This window comes from Perognathus longimembris, chromosome 23 (genome assembly GCF_023159225.1).
Source record: "Perognathus longimembris pacificus isolate PPM17 chromosome 23, ASM2315922v1, whole genome shotgun sequence".
Classification (NCBI taxonomy): Eukaryota; Metazoa; Chordata; class Mammalia; order Rodentia; family Heteromyidae; genus Perognathus; species Perognathus longimembris.
This window is the reverse complement of record NC_063183.1, coordinates 20,332,310-20,354,114: the sequence shown is the minus strand read 5'-3', so window position 1 is coordinate 20,354,114 and position 21,805 is coordinate 20,332,310. Positions and strand designations below refer to the sequence as shown.

The 21,805-nt window shown below is 47.8% G+C and overlaps 1 protein-coding gene across 1 annotated transcript in view; it reads left to right on the top strand.

Annotated features, from left to right (window-relative positions):
- Positions 1 to 21,805, top strand: part of Tln2 (talin 2) — a 321,645-nt gene that overhangs the window by 270,380 nt on the left and 29,460 nt on the right. Inside the window, exons 42-50 of the mRNA XM_048332637.1 lie at positions 1,686 to 1,856; positions 3,013 to 3,159; positions 4,908 to 5,009; positions 8,454 to 8,573; positions 11,615 to 11,761; positions 15,062 to 15,228; positions 15,999 to 16,182; positions 18,839 to 18,964; positions 19,326 to 19,442. Of these exons, the coding sequence (XP_048188594.1) occupies positions 1,686 to 1,856; positions 3,013 to 3,159; positions 4,908 to 5,009; positions 8,454 to 8,573; positions 11,615 to 11,761; positions 15,062 to 15,228; positions 15,999 to 16,182; positions 18,839 to 18,964; positions 19,326 to 19,442 (1,281 nt within the window). The remainder of the gene's footprint in view (positions 1 to 1,685; positions 1,857 to 3,012; positions 3,160 to 4,907; positions 5,010 to 8,453; positions 8,574 to 11,614; positions 11,762 to 15,061; positions 15,229 to 15,998; positions 16,183 to 18,838; positions 18,965 to 19,325; positions 19,443 to 21,805) is intronic.

The following is a 21,805-nucleotide window of genomic DNA, read 5'->3' as shown; positions in this document are numbered from 1 at the left end:
TTTCCACCACCCATGTTGTAGTTGTTCAGGCAGGGCCCATACCGGCTTCTCGTCACCTGGGAGAGAGAAGAAACCCAAACTCTCAGTCTCTATCTCTGCAAGTTTTCTGTGGCTTCTATCAAAATGTATTACAAATAGTTTTGAACAATACAAGTTTATTCTCTCGTAGTTCTAGAGTCGAGAAATCTAGAATCAAAATGAGAGCAGAGCCAGGTTCTCTCTAAGGATGCAAAGAAGGCTTTTCTGACTTCTGGTGACTTTGGGCATATGCCTTGGCTGTCACCTCAAACCCCTGCCTCCATGATCACCTTGTCTCCTGCTTTTCCTTTTTCTTTCTTCCTTTTTTTTTTTTTTTGGTTGTGGAGATTGGACCTGGGCCCTGAGTCTTTGTGCTCAAGGCTAGCACTCTACCACTTTGAGGCACAGCTCTACATCTGGTTTTCTGGTGGTTAATTGGAGATAAGAATCTCATAGACTTTCCTGTCCAGGCTGCCTTTGGACCATGTTCCTCAAATCTCAGCCTCCTGATCAGCTATGATTATAGATGTGAGCCACCAGAGCCCACCTAACAATGTCACCACTCCCCTCTCTCCTTTTCCTCTATGGGAGGCGCACCTAGAAAATCCATTATGATCTTATCTCGAGACCTGTAATGTACATACATCTGTACATTGGACCAGGGATGTAGCTTAGTGGTAGAGTGCTTGCCTAATATGCACCAAGGCCTTGAGTTTAATTCCCAATATAGACAAAGAGAAAAAGAAAAATCTGTGAAGACCTATTTTCTAAGCAATGTCACATTCACAGGTTCCAGGGATCCAAATGTAGGCAACTTTTGATGTGTGTGTGTGTGTCTGTGTGTGTCTGTGTGTGCGTGTGCCTCACATACCAAATAACCAAAATGCTATGGTACTTTCACCTAGCTGCCAACCTTTGAGGCCGTTTCCAGTGTTGTCATGTCTCTCAAAAACAGAACATGTTTGAGTCATTATGCACCCACAATATAAGGAAAATGAACTCCTCCAAGATATGCAAAGGAATGGCAACCTCTAGCATTTATTGAGTGCTAACTGTATGACAGTTTTTGCACACTGTGTTTCATGTACATTATTTTCCAAATGAGCAACATGCCATTACTAATTCCCATTTTACAGATGAGAAACTGAAGTTTGGTAACTTGCAGAAATGTGCATCCAAATTTCTCAATACAGAAATAGGAAGGAAGATTCAAATCCTGCAGTCCTGAGTCAATAGCTTTCTTCTTTTTTCCTAGGCTAAGTTTATTATTTAAAGGTATATTTCAAGAATGCTAGTGTACATGGTCAAGGGTTAGTATGTACTGATCAACTTAGCAACCTGATTTCTCCTTGAAGAAAGGAAGTTATCCTTCTAAAGTTGGCAGTTTATAAAACTGAGTTCATTCCTGGTGTCTGGCTCTAGATCTCAGAATGGATTTATTAGCATTTCTTCTACATTTGAAAAAAAGATAAAGAAGTCCCCTAAGGAAGGAAGAGGCAAACAATAGTCCTATTAATTAAGGACTACTTTGAAAAGCAGACTATAGCTGATCTGCCTGTTCCTGTGAGTTCACCCCTCACTGCTTCCAATTCTCTCCCTACTGAGGGCTTCCTCTGACTGAGACCTGTGGTTTACTTGGTGCATCTATGGCTTTTCCTTCTTGATAGGTGACACAGCTGGCGAGCTACTTTGAGCCCTTGATCTTAGCTGCAGTTGGTGTTGCCTCCAAGATTCTGGACCATCAGCAGCAAATGACGGTGCTGGACCAGACCAAGACACTGGCAGAGTCAGCCCTGCAGATGCTCTATGCAGCTAAAGAAGGGGGAGGAAATCCCAAGGTAGGAGTCAGGCTGTAAGGGACTCAGGTAGGACACTACGTTCCTGCCGTCCAATATCCATTTGGGAAATGATAATAATAATAATGACTCTAATTCTCTCTTAGTGATATTTGATTTCCTAGTCTAAAATGGAAAGCATTCTTCCATTGGCCTTCCCAGGGAAACCAGTAAATACACATTTTAAGGTGTCGTGATGTTATTTGTCCCTTGGTGGAATATGCAGACAAGCATTCTTGGAAGGAAAGTGTGTAATGTCACTATTGCAGGAATAAAACTTACTGAGTCACTGCTCCTCTTTGACAACCTAGCTTGCACAAAAGGAGGCTCAACTATGGTCCTGCAAATGTCATTTTTGTTTCTTGAACTTAAAAGATTGATTTGAGCCAGGTGCCAGTGGCTCATACCTGTAATCGTAGCTCCTCAGGAGGCTGAGATCTGAGGATCACAGTTCAAAGACAGCCCAGGCAGGAAAGACTGTGAGACTCTTATCTGTAATTAACTACTAGAAAACTGGAAGTAGAACTGTGGCTCAAATGGTAGAATGCTAGCCTTGAGTAAAAAAGCTCAGGGACAGTACCCATGCCCAAAACAAAAATTGATTTGTTTGGTTGATTTATTTTCCTTTGCAATACAAGGGACCAAATCTATGGGGCCTTAGTCATGCTAGACAAATACTCTACCACTGGGCCATATTGTCAGCCCAAAAGACAGCAATGTGACATGAAGTTTTCCCTTGCCAATTCAAAACCTCTTGCTTTTCTTCAGGTTACTGTTTGGCCCAGCTGATTTAGGCAGTCATTCATGACAATATTATTGCCCTAGGTGACCTTGTAGCGTACTTTGATTTAACTTGGGAAATGGTAACAAGATCTACAGTGGCATGGGTGGGATTATGAAAAGATTTGTGATCGCTTCAGAAAGCACAAGCAGTCTGATGGATCTCAACTGTGCCAATGAAAAAGGATAGTCAGACAGGAAGATCAGGAAGCTACCCTGACGGTCTCAGCCTACCTCCTGAGGAACTAAGATTATGGGAACAAGCCACCAGGTCCCAGATTTTTTTCTTTATGGTTATTCTTAAGGGAACCAAAGAGATTCTTAACAAGGAGCGCCATTTTCCCCTGTTGAAGGAAATGTTTCTCAATTCCCATTTCAGGCACAACACACCCATGACGCCATCACAGAGGCTGCCCAGCTGATGAAGGAAGCTGTAGATGACATCATGGTGACACTGAATGAAGCCGCCAGTGAAGTGGGGCTGGTGGGAGGCATGGTGGACGCCATCGCAGAGGCCATGAGCAAGGTAAAGAGAAGCTCCAGCCTCTTCTCCATCTGCCTCACAGTCTCCCAGGCTGGTTCTCCTGGAACTATCTGGAAGTCAAGGCTGAGGCAACCGGCCTTCTCTTCCCAAGGGAAATAAGTCTGGTATCAATAGTGAGGAACTGCTGGCAACACAAGTCACAAAGATTTCTTTTTTTCCATCCTCCATTATGTAAACTACAACTGGGGCCTTATTGTTCCCCTAAACAATGAACTATCTTGCCCTGACATCCAAGGGGACACACAATACCCCCAACTCATCCTCTCTTTTCTTGGCCTGTCTTTGGGGCTTACAGATGAAGACTGGTCTTTGGACCCCAAGCAGCAAGACAGTAAGAAGCTGGCCCTCCTCTGCTTTCCTTTTACTTCTCCTTCTTTATTCATCCCTCCTTCCCTTCTTATATATTCTTCTCTTTTCATCCTTTTTTGTTTGTACTAGGGTTTGAACTCAGGGTCTTGTACTTGCTAAGGCGGGCAATCTACCACTTAAGCTGTGCCCTTCGTCCCGAACCTTTTTGTTTTGGTTATTTTTCAGATAGTCTCATGTTTTCTTTCCTAGCCAGCCTCAAACCTTTTGTGTCCTGTGCGTCCTGTGTAGCAGGAACCACAGGTATACACCATCACACCTGGCTTACTTTTGAGATAGGGGTTTCATTAACTTTTTGCAATTCTACCCTCAAACTATGTTCCTCCAATCTCCCCACCTGTGGAGTACTTGGGATTACAGGTATGAACCACCATACCCAACTTTTGCAGTTGCTTTTTTTCCTACAACCAAGTGGTGCTAGTGAAGAACTTGAGACTCAGAGAAATGAGCCAGCCTGAGGACCATTCACAACCCTCGGATCCCAGGTTTCAAGTAATAAGTCTTCTGAGCAACATGTCTGCAACTGTGCAAGGAACACAGACAGTCCTACTTGCTTCCACTCTCATGTGTGCTGAGCTCAGTTTTCTCTCTATCCCTGTTGCACCTAGGGTATGAGGCAAGCCACAAACTCTCCTTAGAGCTTCCAGTGGGGATTTGGGTCCTAACTAGAGTCCTTGCACACAGCTCTCTATATAATGCCAGGGGGAAGCCTTAGTGACCCCCACCCCTTTCCACTCTCCAAGAAGTGACAGGCTCACTCAGACCTCCATGGGCTCAGGTATCTCCTTTTTTTCTTGGGACACTTTCCACACTCCCCCCCCCCTTTTTTTTTTCCAGTCCTGGGGCTTGAACTCAGGGCCTGGGTACTGACCCTGAGCTCTTTTTGCTCAAAGCTTCGGCTCTACCACTTTGAGCCACAGCACCACTTCCAGCTTTCTGGTGGTTTATTAGAGATAAGAGTCTCATGAACTTTCTGGCCAGGCTAGCTTTGAACTGTGATTCTTAGATCTCAGCCTCCTGAGTAGCTGAGACTACAGGTGTGAGCCACCAGTACCGAGCCTTTCCCCACCTTTTATGTGTGCAGATGCCCCCTGACCCGGTCACACTTAGCTGAAACTAAAAGATACATCATTCCTGAAGAATGTCTCTAGTGCCCCTAGGCAAAGCTGAGGTCTCTCCTTGCCTGTGTCCCGGCTGTCTTATGTGTGGTCCTGATTGCAGACATTGGGCACTTTGCTTGAGTGTGGGTTCCTTAACATTCCTCTCTTCTGCTTCCTCTCCAGAGTTTCTAATTCTAAATTTCATCCAGACTTCACTGTGTTCTTTATTAATTAATTTCTGGGGTCTTTTCCTCTCCTCTGTAGCTGGATGAAGGCACTCCTCCTGAACCAAAGGGAACATTTGTGGACTACCAGACGACTGTGGTGAAATACTCCAAAGCCATTGCCGTCACAGCTCAGGAAATGGTAAGAAGGAAGAGCTACCCTCCCCGCCCCCACCTCTAGGTCCTTAAATGTGGGGTCATTGTTCCTAGTTCCTCCTGGGAATCAGCTCAAACCCTCTCTTTCTGGGTGCCTGTGGTCTCAGGCCCAAGCTGCTGGAGTTCTTATATCATGGAAAAAGTAACAAGAAGGAATTAAAGGTGACTTGGGACCTGGGCATGAGGACAGGGCACAAAAATGAAGAGAAAGCTGGGTGCCGGTGGTTTGTACCTGTAACCCAATCAGGAAGCTAAGATCTGAGGATCACAGTTCAAAGCCAGCCCAGGCAGGAAAGTCCATGAGACTCTTTATCTCTAATTACTTACCAAAAAGTCAGAAGTAGAGCTGTGGCTCAAGTGGTAGAACACTAGCCTTGGGCAAAAAAGCTGAGGGATAGCGTCCAGACCCTGTTCAAGATCCACAATGACCCCCCCCCAGGCCCCCCAAAATGAGGACAGTTAAGGAAAAAGGGGACCACCCTAGTCTCCTAGAAAAGAAAGACATCTGTGGAAAGGTGTTTCCATAGACTGCTAAAACACAATATGGTCAGAAACTTATACAAATCCTTACACACAGATGGCATTGCAAGCTACGATCTTGATGTTAAAAAGTTATATAAAAGATGACAAATGGTGTCTTGGAAGCATTCATAGGGGCATGGAGAAAAAGTTCCTCTCAAACTTTTGAAGGCTCAGCTGACAGGATAGGATTCTGGAAGATGCAGCCAAATAAGGAACTAAGCAAGCCACTTTGTGGCTGGTGTCCCTTGGTGATGTTCCAGGCTCTGACTGGCTGTTATTTGATCGTGTGTCCACTAGAGGTAGAGCTTGGACCACAAAGCTAAGCTTCCTTGGCTGTTTAGCTTATTCGTGCCAGGCCTATTTAATGGAACCTAGCGCAGTAGTACCAATCTCTATATATTGTGACAAGCTGGATTTGAACCCACACTGTCCTTTGAGACATACAGGAGATAGATCAATGTCCTGTCTTATAGCATTACTGTCTAGAACAGCAGGGGAAGAAGCCATTTCAAATGTCCCTGTGACATTTCCAGAGTGGCTTCTGGGCCAGGTTTTAGGTGACCTGTCTTGACCTTTGGTGTTCTGACCCTAAGGAGCCCAGCCTTGAGCTGCATGGCCACTCCTGAGGTAGCCTAGAGTTAGAGAGAGGTCCACTTACCATGTGGAATCTCCTCAGAGTCTTTGTGTTCCTGTTGACAGAGAATAAACAGAGCATCTCATAGCACTATTTCAAACTCTTGGGGCTCAGCCTGTGCTCCCTAGAACCCACACTTGGGCCCAAAGCCTGTCATTCCTTTCAGAGATGCTTACAATGAGATGGACATTCCTGTCCTTCCTCATGGGTATGGGGTCATTTAGTCATTTAAGGAGACTTTTCAAAAGTCCTTTCATATCACTAAGCCAGTGGTAGAGTGGTAGCCTTGAGCAAAAGAAACTCAGGGACAGTACCTAGGCCTTAGTGGTAGAGTGCTTGCCTAACATGCATGAAGCCCTGGGTTTGATTCATTCCTTAGTACCACATAAACAGAAAAGGCCAGAAGTGGTGCTGTGGCTCAAGTCGCAGAGTGCTAGCCTTGAGCAAAAGTAGTTCAGGAACAGTGCCTAGGCCCTAAGTTCAAGCCTCAGGACTGGGAAAGAAGAGAGAGAGAGAATTTGTTATCCCAAGAGAGGATAAAGGCAGGGCCAGAAGCAAAGAGCCCAGAAAGGGAGACGAAGACATTTCTGAGTGACGAGCTAAAACTGCTGTTGGGGGGCTGGGGATATAGCCTAGTGGCAAGAGTGCCTGCCTCGGATACACGAGGCCCTAGGTTCGATTCCCCAGCACCACATATGCAGAAAACGGCCAGAAGCGGCGCTGTGGCTCAAGTGGCAGAGTGCTAGCCTTGAGCGGGAAGAAGCCAGGGACAGTGCTCAGGCCCTGAGTCCAAGGCCCAGGACTGGCCAAAAAAAAAAAAAAACTGCTGTTGGCATTTTGCCAGAGGAAAAGGAAAAACTAGAAAGAAACCTGTTAGCTAGGTAAAATTAACTGAGATACATTGTTCTATGCCACGGGGCTTGGGGGTGGGAGGGCAGAATGCCTTCATTATAGAAAGACAGGGGGCTGGGAATATGGCCTAGTGGCAAGAGTGCTTGCCTCATATACATGAAGCCCTGGGTTCAATTCCTCAGCACCACATTATGGCCAGAAGTGGCGCTGTGGCTCAAGTGGCAGAGTGCTAACCTTGAGCAAAAAGAAGCCACGGACAGTGCTCAGGCCCTGAGTTTAAGCCCCAGAACTGACCAAAAAAAAAAAAAAAAAAGACAGGAACTTGGCCATTGTGCTATGGCACACTAAACAAAATGTATGGCCAAGCCAGGCACCAGTGGCTCATGCCTATAATCCTAGCTATTCAGGAGGCTGAGATCTCAAGATCACGGTTCAAAACCATCCCCAGCAAGAAAGTCCATACAAGTCTTATCTCCAATTAACTACCAGAAAACCAGAAGTAGAGCTGTGGCTCAAAGTGGTAGAGCACTAGACTTGAGCAAAGACTGAGGGACAGGGCTGGGGATATGGCCTAGTGGCAAGAGTGCCTGCCTCATATACATGAGGCCCTGGGTTCGATTCCCCAGCACCACATATACAGAAAATGGCCAGAAGTGGCGCTGTGGCTCAAGTGGCAGAGTGCTAGCCTTGGGACAGTGCTCAGGCCCTGAGTCCAAGCCCCAGGATTGGCCAAACAAAAAAAAAAAAGACTGAGGGACAGTGACCAAGCCCTGAGTTCAAGCCCCACAACTGACAAAAGAAAAATTATTATTTATGGCTGAAACCTTGCCGGGCTATGACACCAATTTGCAAGAGAGCTGCATATTCTCAGTTCCTTCCTCCGGAGCATTGGCCTTTCTACCGATTTTCATTCACAATGGTATACCAGCCCTGTTCTCATGCCCACTCTTGCCCTGTTTCTGAGGACCCAGAGACTAGACCTCCACACCACAGATGCCTGGCCCAAGGGTGTACTGTGCCCAGGTGGCTTCTCTGGGAATTCCTCAATAACCACATAGGGCACCTTCAGAATGGACCCCAAGGGCCCAGCACCACGCTGCACCTGCACTGCCTTGCCTGAATGCTAAGCATGTGCCCATCCAGCCCAAACAGCAGCTACTGGCCTTGGGGATTCTTCTGGGCATGTATAGCTCCAGCCTGTTGTGTGCCATGCAGCATGGGCTCCGCTTCCATTCCCTTCCTCCCCAGTGTCCAGCCCTGAATGTAAACCACAGCCTTCACCCATGGGGCTTAGAAGTGAATGGTACCCTTTGGCTTCCAGTGGTATTAACACACAGTTCTCATGCTTTTCTTTGTGTGTGTGTGTGTGTGTGTGTGTGTGTGTGTGTGTGTGTGTGTGTCTTGCTTGTTTTCTTTTTCCAGATGACTAAGTCGGTTACTAACCCGGAGGAGCTGGGAGGACTGGCTTCACAAATGACCAATGACTATGGGCACCTGGCTCTCCAGGGCCAGATGGCAGCAGCCACGGCCGAACCAGAGGAGGTCTGCCACCTTAATGCCCCTACTTTAAGAAGCAAACGCAGTAGCACCTGCCCCCCAGCCCCTAGTAGCATAGACCTACTCCCAAAGTAGGTCCTACTCGCCCAGCACCTTCATTCCCATGGCTGTGTAGCTCTTGCCCCAGGTCCACATGGCTAGTCTCAGGCTGTGCATAAGATCTCTCAGGGTGAGTTGGTTGCGGGAGGGAGGAACTCTTGGGAGTGGGCTTCAGACAAAGAGGTGTGTGTGTAATGACAGGCCTCCCTATCGGCCAGTTCATTACACTTTCGCATATCCAAGACTAGGGTCACCATCTTTATACCTTCTGTTTCCACCTAGCATATCATCCTAAATCATGTTTGTTTTTATAAGGCTTCCCAGAGTATTGGAATAGTCAGGTGTGGGATTCACTTCCCCTTTCTTGAGAAGAACCTGCTTTCACAGGTCTTCACATGGAAGAATATCTGGCTCCAAGGCCACTTTCTCAGAGCTATTGTCTCCAGTGGCTCTGATAAATAGAGCAGTCCCCTGGGAAGATACAGCAAGAGAGACTGGGGGGGGGGGGGGGGGGAGGGGCGGTGATAACATCTGCATCATCTATATGAACACCCAGAAGGGGCGTAGGACCTGAGAAACTATGTAGTTCCTTAGGAGGAATTTTTTTTTTTTTTAAAGAAAATCTAAGTCTGAGCCAGGTACCAGTGGCTCACACCTGTAATCCTATTTACCCAGGAGGCTGGGATCTGAGGATCATGGTTCGAAGCCAGCCAGGGCAGGAAATTCTGTGAGACTCTTATCTCTAATTAACCATCAGAAAATGAGAAGTAGAGCTGTGGCTCAAAGTGGTAGGGCTCTAGCCTTGAGCACAAAAGCTCAGGATCAGCACCTAGGCCCTGAGTTCAAGCAATGGAAGAAAAAAAAAAGCTCAGTCTGAAGTACAGAATGACAGAGTGGGTGGTGGCATCTACACTAGGAAGACACGGGTAGCTGTAAGAGGGAAATTCTACATGCTATTTGTATGCGTTTACCCACCCATGGTACTGAGGTTTATACTCAGTGCTCTGCACTGGCTAGACAGGTACCCTGTCGCTTGAGCCATGCCATAGCACATTTTTGGTTGTTTGTTTTGATTTTTTTTTTTAAATTCAGCTTCACTTTTTGCCCAAACTTCCCCAGACCACAATCCTCTTATTTACACTAGGTTGACAGGTGCCTGGTTGTTGCAAGCTGTGTATTGACCACAAACCCTATTGGAGACAGAAAAGGGCTGTCAAGGCAGAAGCTTTAACTTGGCTGCTCTTCTCCTTGCAAAAGCCACCCACCACCATCCTTGAGTAACTCCAGTGATCCTTGTGTGTTAACTAAGACTCCCAAGGATACTGCAGCAACGAAGTGTGGCCTAACTGTGCGTGTGAATACAAGTATCATATGTATGTACTTGCATACATATATCTAGCATGAGATTCTTCCAGTTCCTAACAGTGCAGCATGAATAGTTCTTTTTGTAATGAGTTTGTTAAGTCACTACCAAGATGGAGAAGGGAATAGCAGGCAGAAATGATTCTCTTCCACAGGCCTGTCTTTCTCTTATTTTTAAAAACACGACTCCCTGTTTTAATAAGACTAGACTGTCATGTTAGACACTTTATGCAGACATATAATTCACATGACTGGCACATGCGTGCAGAAACTTTTCAACATAGAGCTCGCCCTCATCTGTCGGGGTCATCAGCCCCTTTCTACCTCAGAGCAGTTGCCCCCTCTGTGAGGGAAAGGGGCAGATTTTCCTGATGCAGTGCAAACTATAAACGCTTGCAGCCAGCGCAGGAAGAAAATGCATTGCTAAAAGTGACGGCTTCCTTTGGCTACTGGCCTTGTATTATAGCTGATGGTGATTTCATTAGGCTTTTCCCTTTTCTCATTACCTCTTGAGATATATTTTACTTTCCACACATGAGAAGGGTGCGACCTGGAGCAAGAAGGGGCAGGGAGAATATAAAATTACCAGTGGCTTAGGAAGAAAAAATTCTTTTCTCTATCTGCCAAATGGATTTTTGGAGGGAAAACTGAGAAGGTTAAGAGGTCCCTAAAGCAGTGTAGGCTTCTTCTTTTCTTTCTTTCTTTTTATTCCAAGATTAGGGAATTATTTGCCTGCCCAGCAGGGCCCCACATCCCAGCATGTGAAAATATTTGTATCCCAGGACGAGCCAGTAGAGGCAGCCCCGCAACCCGCTGTGCCAAGTCAGCAATTTGGTCTTTTCCACAATTGTGGGGGGAAAGTTAGAGCTCCGCCCTTCAGCAAATTCAAGCCTTGGTTAACACTGCCCCGAAAACCTCTCCAGAAAAAAAGTTTAAAAAAAAAAAAAAACTCCAGGCAGCTTTGCAATTCAAGACTGATTTCCTCTTACAAAAACAGAGTGCTTCCCACTTGCTAGGCCGGTGCTTTGCTACCAAGCCACCCCTCAGCACCCCATGTGCCATTTTTATAGTGATCTCAACCCTGGCCTGACAGTTACTCTCCCCCACTTGACACAGCTACAAAAAGGGTGTTCTGCTTAGCAAAGGTATCCATTCTGGGAGGGGGGGGTGGCCCTTTTAAATATGCTTAAGCCAAAACTATCCAACTTCAGATTCCCCTGTAGTGCTGTTGTGAGGAATAAATAAAACAAAATGCATGCAAGAGCCCTCAACACTCTTGGAGGAGCTCAGTAACTGCTTGTTGAATGACTAACAGAACTCTCCCACCCAACTGTGCTAATTCACATTCCTGTCCCAAAGCTTGGGCTACAGACTAAGCCAGGAAAGGTGAAGGGAATCGGGAAAGTATTATGCCAGCCCGATGAACTGCAATCCTGTTTAGCCTTGAGGAAAGGGAAGCTAAAGTGACCAAATTCCATACTTCACCAGACACTGACTCCTAACAGGAGTGGAATTTTCCTAGCTAGGCTCCCCGTAGGATGCAGGAGAAATTTTCCACCTAGGCTAGGCTTGGGTGGCAAGGGTCCCTTCACACTCCCTTCCCCTCCTGGGCTCGCCCTCTGCAGATCGGCTTCCAGATTCGCACACGTGTGCAGGACCTGGGCCACGGCTGTATCTTCCTAGTACAGAAGGCGGGGGCCCTCCAGGTGTGCCCCACCGACAGCTACACCAAGAGGGAGCTGATTGAGTGTGCCCGCGCTGTCACGGAAAAGGTAAGGAACAGCCTGTGTGGTTGGCACTGGTGTGTCCTGGTGACCCACCATGATGAAGAACAGAAGGCCTGGTGGCTTGTCTTCCCTCACACCCGTCTCCTTCCCAGAGAAAGGGGGCGTCAGGGAGCTAGGTGGGAACCCATGGGAATTGCTGTCCCAGGAAAGTCAGCCCTGGAGCTCTTCTGCAGATAGACCCTATCAAAGTTACTATCAGAGTCAGGGGCCAGTCAAGAGGAGCTTTGGCGCTGGAACTCCACCCTGTAGCTCTGATCTTCCTTCCCAAAGTCCCTCTGGGGTCCACATGGGCTAAGTGCTGAGTCAGAATGACTGCCTCTTTATTAACCAAGATAGTGGAAGTGAGAGAGGGTTAAGGGACTTGGGACAGTCACATGGTTCCTTTGTGGGGTGCGGTTCCTTTGTAGGGTGCGTCAGCTGTTTGTAGAATCTCAGCTAGGTCACTACCTTTCCAAGCTGCAGTATCTATCCTCATTTGTAAAGTGAGAACACAAACTTCCAACATCTGCCTTATAGAATCCTGGAGGTTAGCCCAGCGCTGGTGGCTCACGCCTTTAATCCTAGCTACTCTGGAGTCTGAGATCTGAGGATTGCAGTTCAAAGCCAGCTCAGGCAGGAAAGTCTGTGAGACTCTTATCTCCCATTAACCATCAGAAAACCGGTAGTGGCACTGTGGCTCAAAGCAATAGAACACGGGGGCTGGGGATATGGCCTAGTGGCAAGAGAGCTTGCCTCGTATACATGAGGCCCTGGGTTCGATTCCCCAGCACCACATATACAGAAAACAGCCAGAAGTGGCAGAGTGCTAGCCTTGAGCAAAAAGAAGCCAGGGACAGTGCTCAGGCCCTGAGTCCAAGCCCCAGGACTAGCCAAAAAAAAAACAAACAAACAAAAAAACAACCAAACAAAGCAATAGAACACTAGCCTTGAGCAGAAAGAGCCTAAGGACAGCACCCAGGCTCTGAGTTCGAGCCCTGCAACTGACCAAAAAAAGAAAAAGAATTCTGAAGATTAAACAAGAGGATGTGTGTAAAAATGTTTAGCACCATGTAGATGCCTTGGCAAGCATTGGACAATTACCAGTCAGTATTCTCCCGACACTTTTCCCTCCCAAATTCTTTTCTCTCAGCAATTCGCAAGGCAGCCTTTGAGCGGCCCTTTCTTGTCCAGTAGTGTCTTTCTCTCCTGCCACATGAGTCATTTCTCAGAACAGTTGCTTTTGTAAGCTGAAGCATCTGGACTTTGGTGGCATTTCCTTCATCCTTTCCTTTGCTTCAGAGCACATAGAGCTCTATCCTGTTTAGAAACTCAGTGACAAGACTGGAGGGCTGGCAGAAGGAAGTAGGGTTTCCTCGCTGGGAACCTTGACCACAGAGGCTGCTCTGTCAGCAGCCCCTCATCAAGGCTGAGCCTCGGTCTGGTCTGGCCATCTCTACAGCTCACAGGTCTGTCCAGCCTCTGTGGGTGCCACAGAAGGAGGATATAAATCTCTCAGCTCAAGGAAGGCATTCTCCAATCTTCAAAACCCTTCTCTGTTGTCAAAATGGCTCTTGCCAAGTTGCCCAGAAAAGAACTTACAGCAGAGTGTGGGGAGTAGAGAGGGGTCCAGGCTGCATGTCTTCCTCAGCCTCTGCCTCTCAACAGAGGGTCCCTGATGTAGGACACCTGAGGAAGCAGCCAGCTGTTCATACCTGGCCTTTCGGCTACTGCTTGCTACATGCCTTGGTCATGTATGCAGCGCTTGCCTCAACCACGAGCGCTAGGACCAGCCAATCATGCATCCACCCTAGAAGAGAGGAGGTGTCCCTCAGCACCTTTGGCAGTGGATGGGACACTCGCCGGACTCTCTTCCTCTGTCATCCTGTTTGAGAGTACCTGTCCCGACATCCAGACACTTGTCTCAGCCTTTGTTGCCCATTCTCAGAGTTCTTTCTGGAAACTCTTGACTTCCTTCTCCAGCCGGCTCCATGTCAGGTCTGATTGGCTTTTTTCTGATGGGACCCACCGGTTAGGCTAATAGGGAAGAGAAAGAGTCTGGGGTGGGGGATGGGGTCTGACCTTAGGACATGGTGGGTGCTCTGGAAATGGTTTCTGCACCCATCTTGTGGCACTGCCCCTCTACAACCTGTACTGAGACCCAAGCAGCACAGAGGAGAGAGTGTCCCTAACCCTGTGCCTCACTCCATTATGCTATGCCTCCCTGACCCTGGCCATCATGCTTCAAGAAGTTCATTTAAAGCATTGGCAGAGTGTACCTTGTGTCGGCCAATTATGGTAGGTGTGTGCACACAGGTGAGCCGGAGCCCTAACTTCAAAGAGCCTGCAGACCCATGAGAAGCTATTTTAAACCGAGGGCAAGACCAGCAGGCTAGGAACCTCAGTGGCAGAGCTCCTCTCTGGGAGATGGAGTGGGGACTTAGAGTCACATCCTACAGGATGAACGTGTCTGTGACTGGGGAAGAGGTGAGAGAATGGGCACGTTGGGGGCGGGGGGGGGGGGTCCTAGAGGCACAGTGAGGTCCCTGAATAAGAAGGCAGGTATGTCGAGGGATGTAAGTAGCTGGCAGATGTGGCGAGAAGTGGTTGGATGAAAAGCAGCCATGTGAGGTGGTCGGGTTTGGGTTGTACAAATCGTCTCTGGGAACAGAGAGGGTGTATTGGAAGGGGCTGAGTGACGGGAGCTAACAGCTGGAGTTTCAGACCTGGAAGGCCCCTCAGGTCACTGACTGCGTTGCTACTTGGTGGTGACTAATAGTATACAGGAGGAGCATTGTGGGTAGAGAGGTTGCATATGGAGGTCACCTCTGGACTCCCAACCAGCAGGTGGGGTCTGCTCCAGAGGATTTCCATCATGAGATGGCCAGGTGATGGAATGATGGAGTTCCTTCCAAACCCCCAAGTAGAAAGACTGGAAATGACCACAGACTTGGTAGGAGCCTAATCCTCATTCCCTCTTACAGTTTCAGAAATGTGAATGCTGCTTTTGCAATGGAGCTCCTATGGTTTACAGAGGCTTTGTTTTCCTCCTTCATTCTCCCAACAACCCTCAGTAGGCAAGAAGTAACAGTCCCACTTCACAGATGAGGAAACTGAGTCCCAGAGAGATCTACCCAAATTCATATGGCCTATAAAAAATGGCAGGGCTGGCATTTGTACCTAGGTCCTTCCTGGCACCAAACCTGGACTGTTGACCCCCTAAGCTGCATCAGTTCTCAGAAGAGAGAGGAAGTCAGTATTTTCTCTCCAGCTTTTGGCTCGGGCACACGATCCCTTTCTACCCGACAGGTGTCCTTGGTGCTGTCGGCTCTCCAGGCTGGGAACAAGGGGACCCAAGCATGCATCACAGCTGCCACTGCCGTGTCTGGAATCATCGCCGACCTGGACACCACCATCATGTTTGCCACCGCGGGGACGCTGAATGCAGAGAACAACGAGACCTTTGCGGATCACAGGTACAGAGAGGTTCAGGCTGGCCTGCCCCGAAACTCATCACCCACTGTGTTCAAGCTGTCTGGGAATCCACTGTGAGCTCCACAAGATGCTCACAAGTGAACATGGGAATAAGCCCCTTGCCCACCTAGCAACAGAGCTGTGTGTGAACTTGGCCTTTGGCAGTCCCTGATCTGGCCTTTTGATCTCCCCTGACCACCCACCCATCTGGCAGGATCAGGAACAGCGGGGCAAGCAATGCTTAGAGCTCTATGTTGATTGTGAGAGATGCCCCTCTCACCCCCCCACACCCCGCAAATCCTCACCAGGTATTCAGCCTCTTTCTTCCCCTGTCTCTCTTTTTAACTGAAAGGCCAGAAATAAGAAGGAAATTCCCTGTTCTCTGTCCTCTCACCTACAGCCCAGCCCCTTGGGCTCCAATTCCTAGACAAAATGACCCCAACCCACACATCCTGGCAGCAGGCCGTGCCTATGGAGTTTCTGAAGGGAGAGTGTGAGGTACAGCAAAGAAGCTGGGCTTTCACCTAACCACGGGGCTGGGGACAGCAGCCAGACTCGTGGGCCTGAGCGATTCCTGGAAATTTCCTTCTCACTGCCTCTGCATACTAGTATCTTCCCTCTCCTCTCCCCACCTTTGCCTCCTTCCCCATCAAGGAGATGGAACACACCACTCCAAGTCTCCCATGAAGGATTTCCTTCCTTCCTAACTGCAAGTAAGCAACTTTTGGCCTTTGTTTCTCCCCTTCTCCTCGGCCCTCCCTCCCTTCCTCAGAGAGAACATTCTGAAGACAGCCAAGGCCTTGGTAGAAGACACAAAACTGCTTGTGTCAGGGGCGGCGTCCACTCCAGACAAGCTGGCCCAGGCGGCCCAGTCTTCAGCAGCCACCATTACCCACCTGGCCGAGGTAGTCAAGCTGGGAGCAGCCAGCCTGGGCTCCAATGACCCTGAGACCCAGGTAGGGATGGGGACCTGGACCTCAGCAGAGGGCTCAGGCTGCTGAGTAAACAACAGGCACGAGACTGTATCTGTGAAGCAGTTGTCCAAGAAAGATAGAAGAAGCTTTGGGGCGGGGGGGATGGTTGGGGAGGTGGAAACAAACCCATGGATTTCAAAAGAATCTAGAAGGAAGAGACAGCCAGGCCTGGGGAACAATGGACACAGTGAGTGTTGGAAGATAAAGGAAAGGGAGGTGCAAAGATGGCCAGACTAGAGTGCATGGAGGCTCCAGAAACCAAGAGGGAGTTTTCTGGAGTGAGAGCTTAGCTGAGCAGGGAGAAGGTGAGCTGGGTTTGGGGCATGTTGAAGGGGAGATGCCAGAAAGCCACGCAGGTAGAACTAGTGGGTGGGCATGGGCCTGCTCGGGTACAGTGACCAGAGGCTTCCCACAAAACCTTGCCCTTCACCTTCGTTGAATTGTCAGCCACAAAGGCAGCCATAGATAAATACTGCCCATTCCCAATGGCCCAACCCTTTAGTTTCCACAGCCCACCCATAGTCAGCAAGCCGTGGTATTTTGAACAAGACTAAATGGAAACCCCAGCATAAACCTCTCTCTAACACACACACACACACACACACACACACACACACACACACACACACACACACACACCATAAGCATTCTTCCCTCTCCACCCACCCCCCTACCTCTGACCAGGAAAGACAACCCAGCAGGGAAAACTGACATCTGTGGCACAGAGAAATGTATCACGTTGCTGCGGGATCTTCTTTACTTTTCTATTTTCCTTCCCTTTGGAGGAAATAAAAAATTGCAATAACTTGTGTCAGGTACAAAAAGTAGATACATCACCACCACTCAGCTTTACTAATGACTGTCGGTGCTGACCTTTACTGTTCATGAAACTTCTTCCCCCTACTTTTATTATTTATTGTTTTAATTCATGTTATTTTTGGTAGAACCCAGAGCCTTGACACTTGCTAGACAGGCACTTTACCCTTGGAATCACACCTCCAAGTCCCTTTTTGCTAGAGAGTCTCATTTTATGCCCAAATGGGCCTGGACTGTGATCCTCCTATTTGTACTTCCCCACATCTCTGGGGGTGACTGGCATGAGCCCCCATACCCAATCATTTGTGCTTTTTCTGAAGCTGGGATAAGCACTGTGTACCACCATGCCCAACCATGGTGCTTTCTTTACCCGGCCACTGGTGAGGCGCTTAGTAGATCTCTAAGGGCCTATTTTATCTTGCTTAACTGACACATGATAATCCTTGATCAGAAACTCCCTATTTCCCCCTCCACCTTTGTGCTATGCTTCAGAGTCTATCTTAAATACTATAAATGGGTTGCCTTCTGGGACTTAGCATAAAGTCTTCATTGATCCCCTGAGATTTATTGAGTAGGGCCCACTCTGTTCAGGGTCCATGTGTGAACCTCTTGGAGCTTGGAACAACATACAAGTGGTTCAAGTACTGGAGATGAAGCAGGAGCCTCCAGCTGTTTGGATGGGGAGGTGAGGGGTGGCTATAGCTTTAGATGGTTGGCAAAAGTCTCTCAGTATATAATATTTGAGCTGAGAACTGAATAATGGAGAGAGATGGGCTCTTAGCAAGAGTGGAAGTCCTAAGAAGGAATAGATTGAAATTTCCACGAAAGGAAGAAAGCAAGCAGCATGTTGAATGGCAGAGGCAGCAACTCCCAGAAAAGATGAAAGCTAGGAAGACAGGCCTGGGAATGAGGTTAGGACTGGTTCTGTGTGTTGGGGACAGTTTTGAAGTGAGTGGTGGTACCCTGTGAGGTATCTCCTCGGCTGCCTTCATCTTATCCAAGGCAGCTCATCTGCAGGTTGGTATCTAAGGGTTTGAAATCGACTATATGGGGTTTTTGTTGTTGTTTGTGAGGGCTCTTTTTTGTTTGTTTTAGTTTGGGGTTTGTTTTGGGGGTTTTGTTATTTTGTTTTGTTTTTAGAGTTTGAACTTAGGGCCTCTTTTCTTTTTTTTTCTTTTTTTTTTTTTTTTTTTTGCCAGACCTGGGGCTTGGACTCAGGGCCTGAGCACTGTTCCTGGCTTCTTTTTGCTCAAGTCTAGCGCTCTGCCACTTGAGTCACAGTGCCACTTCTGGCTTTTTGTAGATATGCGGTGCTAAGGAATGGAACCCATGTATGAGAGGCAAGCACTCTACCACTAGGCCATATTCCCAGCCCGGTCCTAACTCTTGCTAAGCAAGTACACTGTACTTGGGCTGTACCTCTAGCCTTTTTTGCTTTAAGTTACTTTTTACATAAGGTCTTACATTCAGCCCCTGTGTTCCTCCTAACTATACCTCCCTGGTAGCTGAGATTACAAGCATAAGCACAGAGCCCAGCTTTAGGCTACATGTGTAGATCAGAGCCTTCCATTTCTGGCTCAGCATCAGCCTTGGGCAGGTGGAGGGAAGGGGTTCTTCATCTCCACATTTCTGCCTCAAGCTCTCCAAGGGTGGCTTCCTGGACTGCCATGATGTCATCTGTAGAGCTACAGAGGCACAGCTCTGCCTTTGTCTTATCCCCAGCATTATCTTTCTGTGGGGTTGAATGCTTTGGGGGAGAGGGGAAGGGGTGATCAGCAGATCACATTTCAGCATCTGCTAACCTGGTGTCTGCTCTTTCCAGGTGGTATTAATCAATGCCATCAAAGATGTAGCCAAGGCCCTTTCCGATCTCATTGGTGCTACCAAGGGCGCTGCCAGCAAGCCAGCTGATGATCCCTCCATGTACCAGCTCAAAGGGGCCGCCAAGGTAAAGAAGGGCTCCAGCCAGAGCTGAGCTTGTGGGATATGTGAGAATGAGGGATCTTGGGAGGTGATTGATCTGAGCTCCTTTCTCCTCTGAAGGAAAGAGAAGTCTCTGGTGAGAGTAGGGAACCCTTTTCCTGCCAAGAGCCACTTGGATATTTATAACATCCTTTGTGGGCCATACAAAATGATCCATACAGGCTGCTGATGAGGAGCGTACAAGAAGCATGTATGCCTTTCCTGTCGTAAAGCAGATGATTTTACACTCCTTTTACAGACCATGGGCCCAACATTCTCCATACCCCTGAATAGCATTAGACTGGACCTCGGACAGTGCGCTCTCTGCTTGCTCTCTTCCTCTGCAGGTGATGGTGACCAATGTCACCTCCCTCCTCAAGACGGTGAAGGCTGTGGAGGATGAGGCCACCAGGGGCACAAGGGCACTTGAGGCCACCATCGAATACATAAAGCAGGAGCTCACGGTAAGGAGCCAAAGTTACCTCCATCAATGATAGCCTCTCACAGCTGACCAAGCAGCACTTGCCTGAGATGGTTAATGCAAAGAAAACAAACTTTTTTGCCAGTCCTGGGGCTTGAAGTTAAGGCCTAAGCACTGTCCCTGGCTTCTTTTTGCTTAAGGCTAGCACTCTACCACTTGAGCCACAGCGCCACTTCCAGCTTTATATATATATATATATATATATATATATGGTACTGAGGAATTAAACCCAGGGCTTCGTGCATGCTAGGCAAGCACTCTACAACTAGGCCACATTCCCAGCCCCAATACAAAGAGATATTTTACTAAAACAACAACAAAAATCTAAGGACTAAGGAGGTCTGGTCACCTGCCTTCTGGTGACATTTGTAACATCCCTTTGTTTGGTAAAAATCTATTGGTAATTGTAATTAGGGAAATAATTGTTATGTATCACTTAGGACAACTCAGGTTTCACTCCTATAAAATTGCAATGGAAGCATTGCAAAAGGTCCTTGGCTGAGGCTGTTTGCATGAGCCTTGAGCTTACATGTGGGTATCACGTGCAGCCTCTGTTCATTCATGTTGCTATTGGCAACAGTTCACACCGCTGTGCACATGTGCACTTAAGTCTGGTGTTCACTGTTAAAGGAAAAGGCCTAGATACCTTTAAGGCACTTCCCTTCTGTTGGACCTTAGAGATGTCCGCCATGTTGTTTATCACCTTTCAGCTCTGGGGACCGAAGGCACCCTGAGCTGCTGAGCTGGGGATATGATCAGCTTCCTTTGGCCTCGTGGCTATTGTATTTCCGTTCGTCCTAATCCCTACAAGTAGAAATGTGATAGAGAGTGCTTTTGAGATTTCTTTGAAATAGGAGGACTGACCACAAATGCCATTTTGGCGGGCGGGGAGGGGTGGAATGGAAGGCCTGGGGAATCTGCCTTTGTGGCTTCTTTTTTTTTTTTTTTTCTTTTTTTTTTTTCTTTTTTGCCAGTCCTGGTCCTTGGACTCAGGGCCTGAGCACTGTCCCTGGCTTCTTTTTGCTCAAGGCTAGCACTCTGCCACTTGAGCCACAGCACCACTTCTGGCCATCTTCTATATATGTGGTGCTGAGGAATTGAACCCAGGGCTTCATGTATATGAGGCAAGCACTCTTGCCACTAGGCCATATTCCCAGCCCCCTTTGTGGCTTCTTGTTCAACACTTATAGAGTATCACCTATGAAGGGGCAGCTCCAGAAGTGAGTGATTAACTGAATGCTGGTGGAAGCTTAGTATCCTCTGTCCTGGTTTAAATGGTTTCAACCTTGCTTGGTATGCTTATTTCACTCTTTTTTTTTTTTATTCTGGTCCTGGGGATTGAACTCTGGGCCTGGATGTTGTCCCTTAGCTTTTGTGCTTAAGGCTAGTGCTCTACCACTTGAGACACAGCTTTACTTCCTGATTTTTGGGTTTCATTAGAGATAGAGTCTCATGGACTTTTCTGCCCAGGCTGGCTTTGAACCACAATTCTCAGATCTCAGCCTCCAGGACAGCTAGGATGATAAGCATGAGCCACTGGTGCCCAGCGAGGTCTAACTTTTTGACAAGCCTAGGTTGAAACCATGATCCTCTTGATCTCTGCCTCCCAAGTAGCTAGGACTACAGGTATGAGCCACTGTGCCTAGCTACTTCATTCACATTTTAAAGGAGAAACTAAAATATACAGGAGTAACTCAAGCAGGTACTGTCCTGAAACCCTGTTGCCTGGCACTGACCTAGCTGCCTAAAATCTGGCTACAAGTTCAGGCAAATGTGGGTGGCCCTGGGTGGTAATGGCAGGGAAGACCAGAGCTCTCCTGGAAAATTGTAGACACTGAGTACATTGCAGACACTGGCCACAGTGTGATTTGAAATTCACCCAGATGTGTTTCTGAGGAACGTGTGCCATGAATACCACAGTGGTATGGACACTTGACCTCCATTCCACCTTGTGGACACAGAATCTGTGTTCCTGGGCTTCCTAGTTGCAACTGCCTGTGTATTGTTGGTGGTGATGTCAGACATTGGTTGGCATATGGCAGCACTGTTGTATGGGGACCTCTTCTGCCTCCAGGAAATCTCCCATGTTGAAATGGGGTAGCCTAGTACTGAAGATGGGCCAGGGGTCTCTTATGTAGGGGCAGACACGCATGGAAACTGCCACCATGACCCCAAACATTCCTCTTAGAGAGACAAGTTTGAAGTAGAAACAGCTTGCCTTGACTGACAGCTGAAACTGTCAGGTGGGATTTGGATTTACCACAGTTCATTGATTGTGGTTTCTCTTAAAGTGTGCGTGTATGTTTTAACAATTCAAAGTTTGACTCAAACACCTCCGCACAATTA